Source organism: Lithobates pipiens, unplaced genomic scaffold, assembly GCF_037356315.1.
Source record: "Lithobates pipiens isolate NorthernLeopardFrog02 unplaced genomic scaffold, aLitPip1_a1.2 Scaffold_10, whole genome shotgun sequence".
NCBI classification, from domain to species: domain Eukaryota; kingdom Metazoa; phylum Chordata; class Amphibia; order Anura; family Ranidae; genus Lithobates; species Lithobates pipiens.
Window position 1 is genome coordinate 20,823,128 of NW_027507686.1, and position 13,208 is coordinate 20,836,335.

General features: G+C 42.6%; 1 protein-coding gene across 1 annotated transcript in view; it reads right to left on the reverse strand.

The window, feature by feature from the left end:
* Positions 1 to 13,208, reverse strand: part of VPS35 (VPS35 retromer complex component) — a gene marked incomplete in the record, with an annotated part of 134,781 nt that overhangs the window by 5,961 nt on the left and 115,612 nt on the right. The window contains 2 exon segments of the mRNA XM_077452409.1: positions 2,074 to 2,217; positions 12,554 to 12,793. Coding sequence (XP_077308535.1) covers positions 2,074 to 2,217; positions 12,554 to 12,793 — 384 coding nt within the window.

Consider the following 13,208-nt stretch of genomic DNA (forward strand, 5'->3'; position numbering starts at 1 on the left):
AGAGAGGGACTGCGCTAGAGAAAGCTAGGGACAGCAAGAGAAGTAGAAAGAACACTAGAGAGGCAGGCATCTAGAGAGAGTTAGGCCCCTTTCACACGTGCGGACATTATATCCGTATTTTATCAATCCATTTTCGGATGAAATACGGACATGCATGCATTCCTATGGAATAGCGGGTGTCAGCGGATAAACATCCGCTGACACCCGATATCATCCATCTCCGCTATGGTCCGATTCTGCAGACGGAGGAAAATCCTGTTTTTCTATCTGTCTGCAGAGTGGATCGGATGAACACAGACAGACGGTCCGTGTACATCCGATCCCCCCATAGGGGAGAGCGGAGAGCGGAGATCTCACAGTGTCACCCACCCACTCAACTGAGTGATCCCCACTGAGCAAGCGGATGTTCACGGGGCGGATCATCACGGATCCGTCCCGTGTGAAAGGACCATTAGGGAGACAGACAGGTAAAGGGAGAGCTAGAAAGGTTAAAGACTGTTGGAGAAAGCAACAGTGACTATTCGGGAGAGAGAGAGAGAGAGAGAGAGAGACAGGTGAGAGAACAGAGGGGAGAGAGAGAGAATATGAATGAAGAGGAGATATTAAGAGAAAGGTAGGGGAAGGGGGCAGCTACAGAGAGACAGCTGTAGAGACTGAGAGAGAGACAGGGAACTACAGTAAGCAAGAAAGAAAGAAAGAAGAACCACCAGCTAGAGTTAGTGAGACGGCTAGAGAGGCAGACAGCTACAGAGCTTTAGAGAGACAGCTAAAAGGGATATAGAGAGACAGCTAGAGAAGAGCAAGAGAGGCTATGTGAGAGAGAGAGAACTCAAATACTAGAGGAAGCCAAAAAGAGATACAAAGGCAACGAGTGTGAGAGAGAGATAGATAACCAACGAGAGAGAGGCCGCTACAGAGGGGGGAGAGAGAGCTACAGACAGAAAGACAGGCTGGGAGATTTAAAGAAACCGCTGGAGAAAGCAAGAGAGACTGTGAGCGAGAGAGAGATTAAGAGATCTTGTGAGCTAGCGAGAGGGCGACAGAGAGAGATAGAGTGAGAGATAGAGAGAGAGAGAGAGAGAGAGCGCCCAAGAAAGAGACAGAGCGAGCAAGAGACAGACAGACAGACAGATCGAGAGAGAGAGACAGACAGACAGACAGATCGAGAGAGAGAGACAGACAGACAGACAGACAGATCGAGAGAGAGAGACAGACAGACAGACAGACAGATCGAGAGAGAGAGACAGACAGACAGATCGAGAGAGAGAGACAGACAGACAGATCGAGAGACAGACAGACAGACAGACAGATCGAGAGACAGACAGACAGACAGACAGATCGAGAGAGACAGACAGACAGACAGATCGAGAGAGAGAGAGACAGACAGATCGAGAGAGAGAGAGACAGACAGATCGAGAGAGAGAGAGACAGACAGATCGAGAGAGAGAGACAGACAGACAGATCGAGAGAGAGACAGACAGACAGATCGAGAGAGAGACAGACAGACCGAGAGAGACAGACAGACCGAGAGAGAGACAGACAGACCGAGAGAGAGACAGACAGACCGAGAGAGAGACAGACAGACCGAGAGAGAGACAGACAGACCGAGAGAGAGACAGACAGACCGAGAGAGAGACAGACAGACCGAGAGAGAGACAGACAGACCGAGAGAGAGACAGACAGACCGAGAGAGAGACAGACAGACCGAGAGAGAGACAGACAGACCGAGAGAGAGACAGACAGACCGAGAGAGAGACAGACAGACCGAGAGAGAGACAGACAGACCGAGAGAGAGACAGACAGACCGAGAGAGAGACAGACAGACCGAGAGAGAGACAGACAGACCGAGAGAGAGACAGACAGACTGATCGAGAAAGACAGACAGAGCTAGGGAGGTGAGAGAACACTAGAGAGAAAATATATCAAATAAAATATATTTAGCCCTTGAACGAAGCTGAAAGCTGACTTATAACATTCATTATCCCAATCCCAGAGCTTGTGTCAGCAACTTCTTTGCTCCCTCCTGAAAGATAACGAGGGAGAAAAAGTGAAGTGATGAGAACACTGACGTACCACATCATTTTCCTTCTCGTAGAAGTAGATGTATTTGTTGAGAATTTCTATGAAGAGCTGTACTTGAAGGGAAGGGTCCATGCACTGATTAGCAATCTTCAGAGCCTTCTTCAGACACTCCATAACACGTTTGCCACTGTGAATCTACCAATAAAGCAAATCAGACAGGCGGTGATTGGGAGGAAATACTGGGGAAAAGTTCAGGGTTTTCTCACAAGGATTAAAACTTCCATCACTCGATATTCAAGAAAACAGAGCCAAATAAATAAAACTTCCATTACTTTATCCAAGCACACATCAATATGTTTCTTTGGCCATGGTTGCTGCTGTATGTTTAAATAATCATTTAAGGTTTGCAGCCTCTACACTTGGCATACATGGTCTGAGTGTAGGTATAACATCGCCACCCTCCTCAGCACGTTCCCATGGTGAAATACAATGCTGGGTGCCAAGGCAGCCAAAATGGGAATTAGGAGACAAGCATGGGCATTGCTGAATGTAAGATCAAGTCCTCATGGGATGTGTAATCTGAGGAGAACACAAAGACTAGAAATGAGGGGAAGTCTCTCCAGTGTGATGCACGCTGCTAGAAACAACATTAAAGTATATGTAAACCCTTACCTTGTAAAACAACCCATTCAGTTGATCACAACCTCTGTTCTCAGCTGCATAAGGGGCTTAGAGAGGTGGGGGTGGAGAAACACCAGAACACTGATCTTCCCAGTGAATGGCTTTGAAGGGGGGCATGTCAGCGCTACTCTTAGCCATTGGAAGACAGGCAGGCTGTTCTCCCATCACAGCCAGAAAACTGACCATGCTAGGATGGATGTGCTCTCATGACTAGCGTTCTCGGTTTGAAATAGGAAAGCAGGGGGACTTTTAGGACTGCCAGGGATTTCACACAAAGGAAGAAATAGAGAACAGGATACCTTTTAACACAAGTACAAAGTACAACAAACGCATATCAGGAATATGAAATGTTGAAGTAACATTCTTTAAGCCCTCTTTATCTCATCAAAAAAAAAACGTTTGGCTACAGATACACTTAAAGCTTAAATTTTTAATGGAGTCCTGGTGTGCTTTGTGCATTTCTTCCAGATCTGTACAGAAATCCAGTGCGAGACTTCCTGCAATAAAGACCGCTCCCTGCTGCTCTTTCTTCTTGTGCAGGGAGACCGGCCTTGTCTCCGCCCCCTCCTGTGGTTTTCAGCTGGTGGTCTGTAGTGGGTGGGGCCTGCTGGCTCTTCTCAGTCTATGTGCAGCACAGTGATGATGTCACTGTTACAGAGTAATATCTGGGTTTGCTTAGACTTTTGGTGCACACAAATTGAATAAATATCTTTTGCAGTGATTGAGTAATATATGTAAAAGGGAAGTTTTTGTGCCCAGAATTTGACATACAATTAAAACAAATGCGGAATCCTTGCCTACCGGATTTTAGAAAGCAGTGGACAAGCATTATTATCAAAGCATATAAAAGGGGGCAACAACACTTCTGCAGATTAAATGGCACTAGTCTACGGCATTGTCTGGTTCTCCAAAATATTAGTGAGCACCTCTTTACCCTCAGGGGACACTTCCCTCCTCTCCGCTGCCAAAATAGTAGACTATATTCATTAATTAATATTCACAACAAATATTAACAAATGAATGAATGGATTAGATCTCACAGAATAATTGAGTTGTAAATATAAATACATATACACACACATTATATATATATATATATATATATATATATACACACACATACATATATTTTATATATATATAATATCTCTTCTATGTATGGAAAAAGTGAAATTATATAAGATTATTATACTTGTGAACGTATATGCTATTATAAGTTCATAAGCATTTCTTGGGAGACCTCACATATGGCAAAAATTAGTTGGTTTCCTTTCATCTTCCCCCATCTGCGAGAAGGAAGGATTCACATACTTTAAGATGTAAAAGTTCAATGTGTTAGTTAATACAAGTCGTTTATATTACAATATTTCTTGATTAGGATATTAATAAGAACATTGCGTTTTAAATTAATATAATATGCATACTGATATAAGTACGGTAATATTTGATTTAGATGTTAAAGGATACTTATAATTGTATAAAAGTTAAATCGTTTTACATATAGCTACTCTTGGCCCACTCTTCAGGAAAGTCAACCCCCACCCTTGTGAGAGGAAAGATATGTCTCAGGAAAGCCTGTGGAACTATAAGACAAATCAAGCCTTTTTAAGAAGGAGGGGTCAGATTTCAGGAGAAGGTGGGGGCTGAATTTAGGATATTTGGGACACTCGCGCACACTGTGAGGACAGCTAAGCTCACGAGACATTGCTGCCACATCTACAGTGGTGTGAAAAAGTGTTTGCCCCCTTCCTCATTTCCTGTTCCTTTGCATGTTTGTCACACTTAAGTGTTTCGGAACATCAAACCAATTTAAACAATAGTCAAGGACAACACAAGTAAACACAAAATGCAATTTGTAAATGAAGGTGTTTATTATTAAAGGTGAAAAAAAATCCAAACCATCATGGCCCTGTGTGAAAAAGTGATTGCCCCCTAAACCTAATAACTGGTTGGGCCACCCTTAGCAGCAACAACTGCAACCAAGCGTTTGCGATAACGTGCAATGAGGCTTTTACAGCGTCCTGGAGGAATTTTGGCCCACTCATCTTTGCAGAATTGTCCTAATTCAGTTACATTAGAGGGTTTTCGAGCATGAATGGCCTTATTAAGGTCATACCACAACATCTCAATAGGATTCAGGTCAGGACTTTGGCTAGGCCACTCCAAAGTCTTCATTTTGTTTTTCTTCAGCCATTCGGTGGTGGACTTGCTGGTGTGTTTAGGATCATTGTCCTGCTGCAGAACCCAAGTTCGTTTCAGCTTGAGTACACGAACAGATGGTCGGACATTCTCCTTCAGGATCTCTTGGTAGACAGCAAAATTCATAGTTCCTTTTATCACGGCAAGTCTTCCAGGTCCTGAAGCAGCAAAACAGCCCCAGACCATCACACTACCACCACCATATTTTACTGTTGGTATAATGTTCTTTTTATGAAATGCAGTGTTCCTTCTACGCCAGATATACTTGGACACACACCTTCCAAAGAGTTCCACTTTTGTCTCATCGGTCCACAGAATGTTGTCCCAAAAGTCTTGGGGATCATCAAGATGTGTTGTGGAGAAATTGAGACGAGCTTTGATGTTCTTTTTGCTCAGCAGTGGTTTTCTCCTTGGAACTCTGCCATGCAGGCCATTTTTGCCCAGTCTTTTCCTGATGGTGGAGGCATGAACGCTGACCTTAACTGAGGCAAGTGAGGCCTGCAGTTCCTTGGACGTTGTTGTGGGGTCTTTTGTGACCTCTTGGATGAGTCGTCGCTGCGCTCTTGGGGTAATTTTGGGCGGCCGGCCACTCCTGGGAAGGTTCACCACTGTTCCATGTCTTCGCCATTTGTGGATAATGGCTCTCACTGTGGTTCGCTGGATTCCCAAAGCTTTGGAAATGGCTTTATTTTTATTTTTTCCAAATATAATTTTATTGATTTTTCATAACAGATATACAAAGACAGTTCCCAACAGTTGGGCCCACACGCGGGATTTTCATACGTTTAGTCACAGCAGCACACAGAAATACGTATATACCTTCCCCAGAGGATCAAGCGTTACCAGGTCAGCCGACTGGGAAGCAATGGCACATAAGTACTACTTATATACTGCCTAAAGACCATAGTATATAGCCCAGCATAGTATCTCACTTTCCTCTCCGAGTATTGTCTGTGGAAATGGCTTTATAACCCTTTCCAGACAGATAGATCTCAATTACTTTCTTTCTCAATTGTTCCCGAATTTCTTTGGGTCTCGGCATGATGTGTAGCTTTTAAGGATCTTCTGGTGGACCTTACTGTGTCAAGCAGCTCCTATTTAAGTGATGCCTTGATTGTGAACAGGTGTGGCAATAATCAGGCCTGGGTGTGGCTAGAGAAATTGAACTCAGGTGTGGACAACCACAGTTATAGTATGTTTTAACAAGGGGGGCAATCACTTTTTCACACAGGGCCATGATGGTTTGGATTTTTTTTCACCTTTAATAATAAACACCTTCATTTACAAATTGCATTTTGTGTTTACTTGTGTTGTCCTTGACTATTGTTTAAATTGGTTTGATGTTCCGAAACACTTAAGTGTGACAAACATGCAAAGGAACAGGAAATGAGGAAGGGGGCAAACACTTTTTCACACCACTGTACATACACACACATCTGATTCAATCTTCATTTTAACAATATAATACATTATTAATGACATTCTATACTTTGATATTGTTATTGTAATATTTTGCTATTTCTATTATTAAATCAATTTTTGAGTTTTTGCACGAGAACTGAACAGACTTCTTGGAACTTTCCTCATCAATATGAATTATTGAAATATTGATATTAATGCAGTAAATACAAGAATCTAACATTACTATCCCCCCTTTCAGATATATGAAGGTGAGAGTTGGGCCATTCTCTCTTGCATTCTACCTGGTTCCACAACTTGGAGTCTCCAGTTTGGACATGCATCAATCTATTTTTTTTTATGAATGCATCTCTACTAAATGTAAGTAATTTGGTATATGATCAGGTTATTGGTATCCATATACACTATATTACCAAAAGTACAGGGACACCTGTCTTTACAGGCACATCAATTTTAATGGCGTCTTAGTCCGTAGGGTTCAATATTGAGTTGGCCCACCCTTTGCAGCTATAACAGCTTCAACTCTTCTGGGAAGGCCGTCCACAAGGTTTAGAAGTGTGTCTATGGGAACGTTTGACCATTCTTCGCCCAAATCGCCCCCTCCACTCATCCCAGCTCCCTTGTTACCTCCTCTCATGCTCGCCTTCATGACTTCTCCAGAGCCTCTCCCATCCTCTGGAACTCCCTGCCCCAATCTGTCAGATCAGCCCCTACCCTGTCCACCTTTAGGAGATCCCTGAAAACTCATTTATTCAGGGAAGCCTATCCCACACCCATCTAACAACTGTCCCCGAGCCACCCCCATCAAATCATTCTCTGCAGCGATTACCTTTTGTACCACCACCTCCTCCCTTTAGAATGTAAGCTCTATGAGCCGGGCCCTCCTGTACCTTTTGTGTTGTACTGTAATTGTGTTGTCCCCCCTTATACATTGAAAAGCGCTTCATAAACTGTTGGTGCTATATAAATTGTGTATAATAATAATAATAATAATAATAATAATTCTTCCAGAAGCGCATTTGTGAGCTCAGCCACTGATGTGAATGAGAAGGCCTGGCTCGTAGGCTTGGCTCTAATTCATCCCAAAGGGGTTCTATCTGGGTTGATGTCAGGACTCTGTGCAGGCCAGTAAAGTTCCTCCACCCCAAACTCACTCATCCATGTCTTTATAGACCTTGCTTTTATGATGTCACACAAGACCATGGCAGTGCAGGACCAAGAGGTGGTGGAATATAAGAGGATCTCAGCAGGATAACGTTGAGTATCATAAATGTGCCACCTGGACTATCCGGTAAGATCCTCTTTAACCATCTCCTTTATGCAGGGTAAAGAAGGCTTCAATCTCAAACATCCCCCCCACAGTGCATCGCCCTGCAGACTGAAAAAGAAACACACATGCACAGGTTGGATGGGAGCATGACTCTCTTGCAGCCTTGAGTAATTCATCACATCATATAATACAGTGTGACCCTGAATACAATGATGACTATTAGAACATTATGAACCAAACACATGAATCAGCGCGATTTCCAAGAACGCAAGAAATTGAGCTGGAAACTCGTCGTGCTGGACAAACAACACAGCTAGCTTATGACAAGATGATGTTTTCTAAAAGAATATATTAATGCTGCACTTGACAGAAAAGCCCGACTTGTCTTGCAAACCAACAATTTTTAAAAGGTCAAGCTGGCAGGAAAGTAAAGAATGAAACTGAAGCTCATATAAAAGGAGGACCTTGTCTGAATAGGAGGGTGCCATGAGGCCGGTACTGGAAGTAGTGCAAAAGTGGGCAGAACTTTTTGTTTTCTATTACTTTACATAAATTGGTCAAATTTCACATAACTATTTCTCTACTAACACTTATTTTTCATTGCAGGTAAATAATGGATTCCAAGCAGAAGCAATGTGCCATCATGGAGTTCTCAATGGAAGATGGCTGTAGGCTGTCTGACAACCACAGAAAGCTGCAGAATGTTTATGGAGATCGCACCATAGATCAGATCAACGTGCCCGATTGGATGAAAAAGTTTAACCACTTCAATGCCTGTTCTGACACTTCTCTCCTATATGTAAAAATCTATTTTTTTTTTGCTAGAAAATTACTTAGGACCCCTAAACATTATATATATATATTGTTCCGGTTCTTAGCTATGGCATCCTGTTTGGCCATTTAATTTGGCAGTGTGGAGGCTTGGCTTGGGTAGGCTAGCTAATGGGCAGATATGGCAAAAATACAAATATATGCATACACGCATATTGTTTCATTTTAAAGCCATATTTCATTCCATATTCTGTCTATTACATATACCTCCTTTTTACTGTTATTTTATTGTTTTTCTTTGTCTTATAGTAATGATTGTTCCCTGAGGAAGACCATTGAGGGCGAAACATGTTGGGATACGACATACTGTACCATCATTATGTCATCAACAATATGATAGAATGACAATTTGCTAACCCCCCTCCTCCTTTTATGTATGGAAAAACCTTTTAACATTGTATAGATAAAATTTGTTATATTTTAATTGAGTCTCGGTTTTTATTCATGATCTAAGCACCGCTAAAAATCCCTGTTCAAAACATGTATGTATGTATGTATGTATGTATGTATGTATATATATGTATGTATATATATATATATGTATGTATATATATATGTATGTATATATATATATATATATATGTATATATATATATATATATATATATATATATATATATATATATATGTATATATATATATATATATATATATATATATATATATATATATATATATATATATATATATATATATATATATATATATATATATATATATATTTTTTTTTTTTTTTAACAGAGGCCCTAGAGAACAAAATAGTGGGTGTTGCGATTTTTTTTTTTACGTCACACGGTATTTGCAAAGCAGTTTTTCAAACACATTTTTTATTTATTTTTTAAATACACGGTTAATGACAGCGGCTACAGCCGCTGGCAATATTCGCTTAAAAAAATTCCAACAGGTTGGTTGTGCAATCAGCCTGCCCATACATAGTTAGAATCTCGGCCAGTCCATGCTGAACTGACTGAGATTTGAACAGTCTATGGCAAGCCTAAGTTGGGACCACTGGCTTGCCTAATGGGAAAAGTTGTGCTCAAGTTTTTAGCAGAGCAGGACAGCCTTATTCATAGAATGAACATTTAAAATAGCGCACAGTCATACTGTAAAGTCTGTGTTGAAAGGCCCCGTTTGTAACTGTTCTGTTTTTTTTTTTTTTTTCCCCCTCAGTAGTCCAGTCTGGAATTTTTTTTTTTTTTACTTTTTTCAGATTTTTGCACAAAAGTCTCTAAAATGGAACATTTTTACACCTTTTGTGTAATGTTCACTTTGCTGATGCCTTGTTCTCTAATGCACTTCGCTGTGAGAGGTGAGGAAGGTCAAAGAATGAAAGGATGTAAAAAAAAGCCACCAAAAACAGGCAGAGTGTATTGTACAATGTTCCGCTCCAAAGCTGGAGACAAAGTACAAGAAGAGGCGAGAAAGCATTAAAAGAATTTCAGCGTGAGACCCTGACTTACTGCCTCTAATGCATCTTCCACGAATTGGCTCTGGATGTGTGCAGAGATTATCTACATAGAAAATAGAGCTTTTCTCAGCTGTGGAAACCTACTGGATAAATCCTCTTATGCAATTCACAGCAATAAATGAATTAAACAATCGTCCGCGTCTTGTGTGTTAACGCTCCGCTTCAGGCAGATATAACAAAATCATTAATTAAGTTACATATTCAAAATAAAGGACTAAATTCTATTTAAATGCAACCAGCTTAGTATTAAAGCTTGCATTATGTTTTTGTATTAGCTCTGCACCGCTGGGCTCAGGCTGGAAGAGAGAGGGGTAGGCACCAGGAGCCAATCGGGTTCTTCCGCAGTGCACTACATGGTCAGAAAGACTGAGTCAGCTTCTGCTGTTTTTTTCACCGCCCCATCAGTAGGATGAGGTATGTCCTGAAACAAACCGTGCTGTCAGTCTAATATTGGAAAAATGCTTACAGGGAGAGAGAGAGAGAGAGACGGCTCATCAGTGTATAAAGGCTGCTTCTTCACTGCCAATTAAGCAGAATGGGGTCAGAATGTCCCGATACTGAAGCAAAGAACAGAGAACTGGCCGTGCTATATAGTAGGAGTATAGTAGGAGTACTTGCATGATAAGCTTGGCCCATAAAACAGCTTATATATGGCATGTATTTTAACTGTGTACTCAGCTGCTAGAGTTCCACTTTAATATTAGCCCATTTAAATGAAGAGGTCAGTCATTCTAAAAAATTAAACCCTGGCCTAAGAGAAGCCTGCTTTTATCTTAAAAAGGGGGAAGTTCAGCCTAAGCTCATTTGGCTGGGCTTCTCCTATGGGTCACATGAGTGCCATTTGTTTTGCACTCCTGTGACCCGTTTTCAGCAGAGAGCGACAGTCTGAAGTCCGCTTTCTGCTAGCGTCATCAAGATCGGTCCAGGCACCCCGTCATTCCGACTCTGGAAGTCTGTATCCACCTGGTGCCTGGACTGATAGGCGTCTCAGCCTCTCAGTGAGCCGCTGAGATGGCCGCCTCCTGCCCCTCCACAGCTCAGCGCTCCAGTAAACATGGGAGAATCAGAGCAGCAGAGCTGCTGATTGACAGTCAGCAGCTCTCTGCTCGAGGAGGTGAGAGAACCGAATTATCGGTGGCTCGGTTCTCAGCGAGGAGGCGGCGAGGGACCGATGCTGCATCCAACTAGGGGAAGTATGATTATGGGATAAAAAATAATCCCATACTTCTCTTTTAAGTCAGTGTAAAGCTTTGGATTTTATTTAACTGCATGCCGACCAGCTGCAGCAGCTGTACTGCGGCAGCATGGTTCGGCTGCGCAAATCATGTTATGCTACGTCGGTAGCATAAACGGCTACTAGGGGGCAAGCTTGAAGGTTCAGGTAAGTAAAACAGGGGGGGTGTGGGTCACTGACAGGTGTTTTTTCACCTTAATGCATAGGATGCTTTCAGGTGAAAAAACATGAGGGTTTACAACCCCTTTAAGTTGTCCTCTTTCAAGGAGAAAAGATGACCTGTATAGCTATAAGACCCCTTTCACACTGAAAATCACCTCCTAATTATTTCAGTGTGACTTTTCACACTGGGGCGGTGTGCTTGCGGGACGTTAGGAAAAGTCCTGCAAGCAGCATCTTTGGGGCGGTTTGGGAGAGCTGTATATAGTGCTCCCAAAACACCCTGCCCTTTGAAATGAATGGGCAGCAATGAAAAGCGATTCAGAAGGGCAGCAACACTGGCGTTTTTAACCCCGCTAGCGGGCGAAAAGCACTGCTTAAACAGTGGTAAAGCACCGCTAAAATGAGCAGCACTTTAGCCCTAGTGCAGGAGCGGCCCCAGTGTGAAAGGGGTCTAAATCTAGGGGTATGTTCTTGATGCACATTGGAACTGAGGAAGCTACTTGGTTGAGAGATGAAAGATCTTCAACAAAAGACGTTGAATGCAACTTACTGATTCTATCCATGGCCATCTTTAAGGCAGGGCAAAAGGGGCAGCTGCCCTGGGCCCTGTCATTGTTGTGGGGCCCAAAGCAGCTGCCTCATACTTGCCAACTATCCCAGTTTACATTCCCTTGTCCCTTGAGGTTTTAGTCCTGTTGTTGTGTACAGACAACTCACCTGCAGACCCTGTGTTTACATGTAAATAACCAGCATTCATATGTAAATAGCAGTGACATGCATATGTAAATAGCTGAGGCCAACGCCATTGATATGTAAATAAGGTAGCATTCATATGTATATCATGCCCCCTGCAGTGAGGAGATGAAGTGCTGTAACCTACAGCAACCAGTGAGCAGTATTACTGTACAGTAATCTCTAGCAGCCAATCAACAAGCCTAAATCATGTGCTGCAACCTCTAGCAACTAATCAGTGAGCCTTAAGGAGTGCTGTAACCTCTAGCAACCAGTCAGTAAGCAGTAATGATATGCTGTAACCTCTGGCAACCAATCGCAATTGCTGCCTGATCTGATACAGGAAACTGATTTTAAGTCTAGCTGCTATTTATTGTATGTCTCAGAGAAGGTGGAGAGCGAAATTGCATGGGGGAAGGGGGGCCCTAAGCAAATTTTTGCCCAGGGCCCAATCAATATTAAAGACGGCCCTGATTCTATCTACAGTATACCATGACCTGGATAAAGGAGAACCTTTACAAACATGTCTTCTCACCTCCTCGCCATTCTTGTCCGTGTTGCGTGCGGACCAGAAGAGGTGGGCCGACGTGCTTACAGCTCTGCACTGATCTGGCTTCTTCAAAAGTTTGGAGGCGGCGAGGGCGCATTGCGTTCTCAGTGGTTCATGGTTCTCTTCGCTGAAACATTTCATCTTCTCAAACGTTCCGATGATGAGAATAATGGCTGCCAGCTGAGCCTTGGAGTCGCTGATCTCGTCCTCATACAGTGAAAAGGCCTGTCCAAAACAAAGTCATCCAAATAGTAAGCACACATGCTTTCTAGGTTCATATAAAAATACAGTTTTTGGCAAGCGACCTTTGTTCTATAAAGAAGAAAGTAGAGAACTGCTGAACTTGGGGGGGGGGTTTTACCGCATTTGCAATGAAGGGATCTTTACTGCAAAAGTTTAAACAAGATGTGTGGGATTTTAATTTATTTTTTAAAATCATACTTACCTTGGTGGATGCAGCATCGATCAGATGCTGCATCTGTCCCCTGTGGGCTGAGAACCGAGTGATCAAACACCGCTGATTGCCCGGTTCTCACAACTCCCTGAGCAGAGTTAGTCACTGGCTCTCTGCTCTGCCGATTCTCCCCTCCGTGTGATGGCGGGTTGGGGATCTTCTCCCCGCACCCTCTGTCAAAATTTA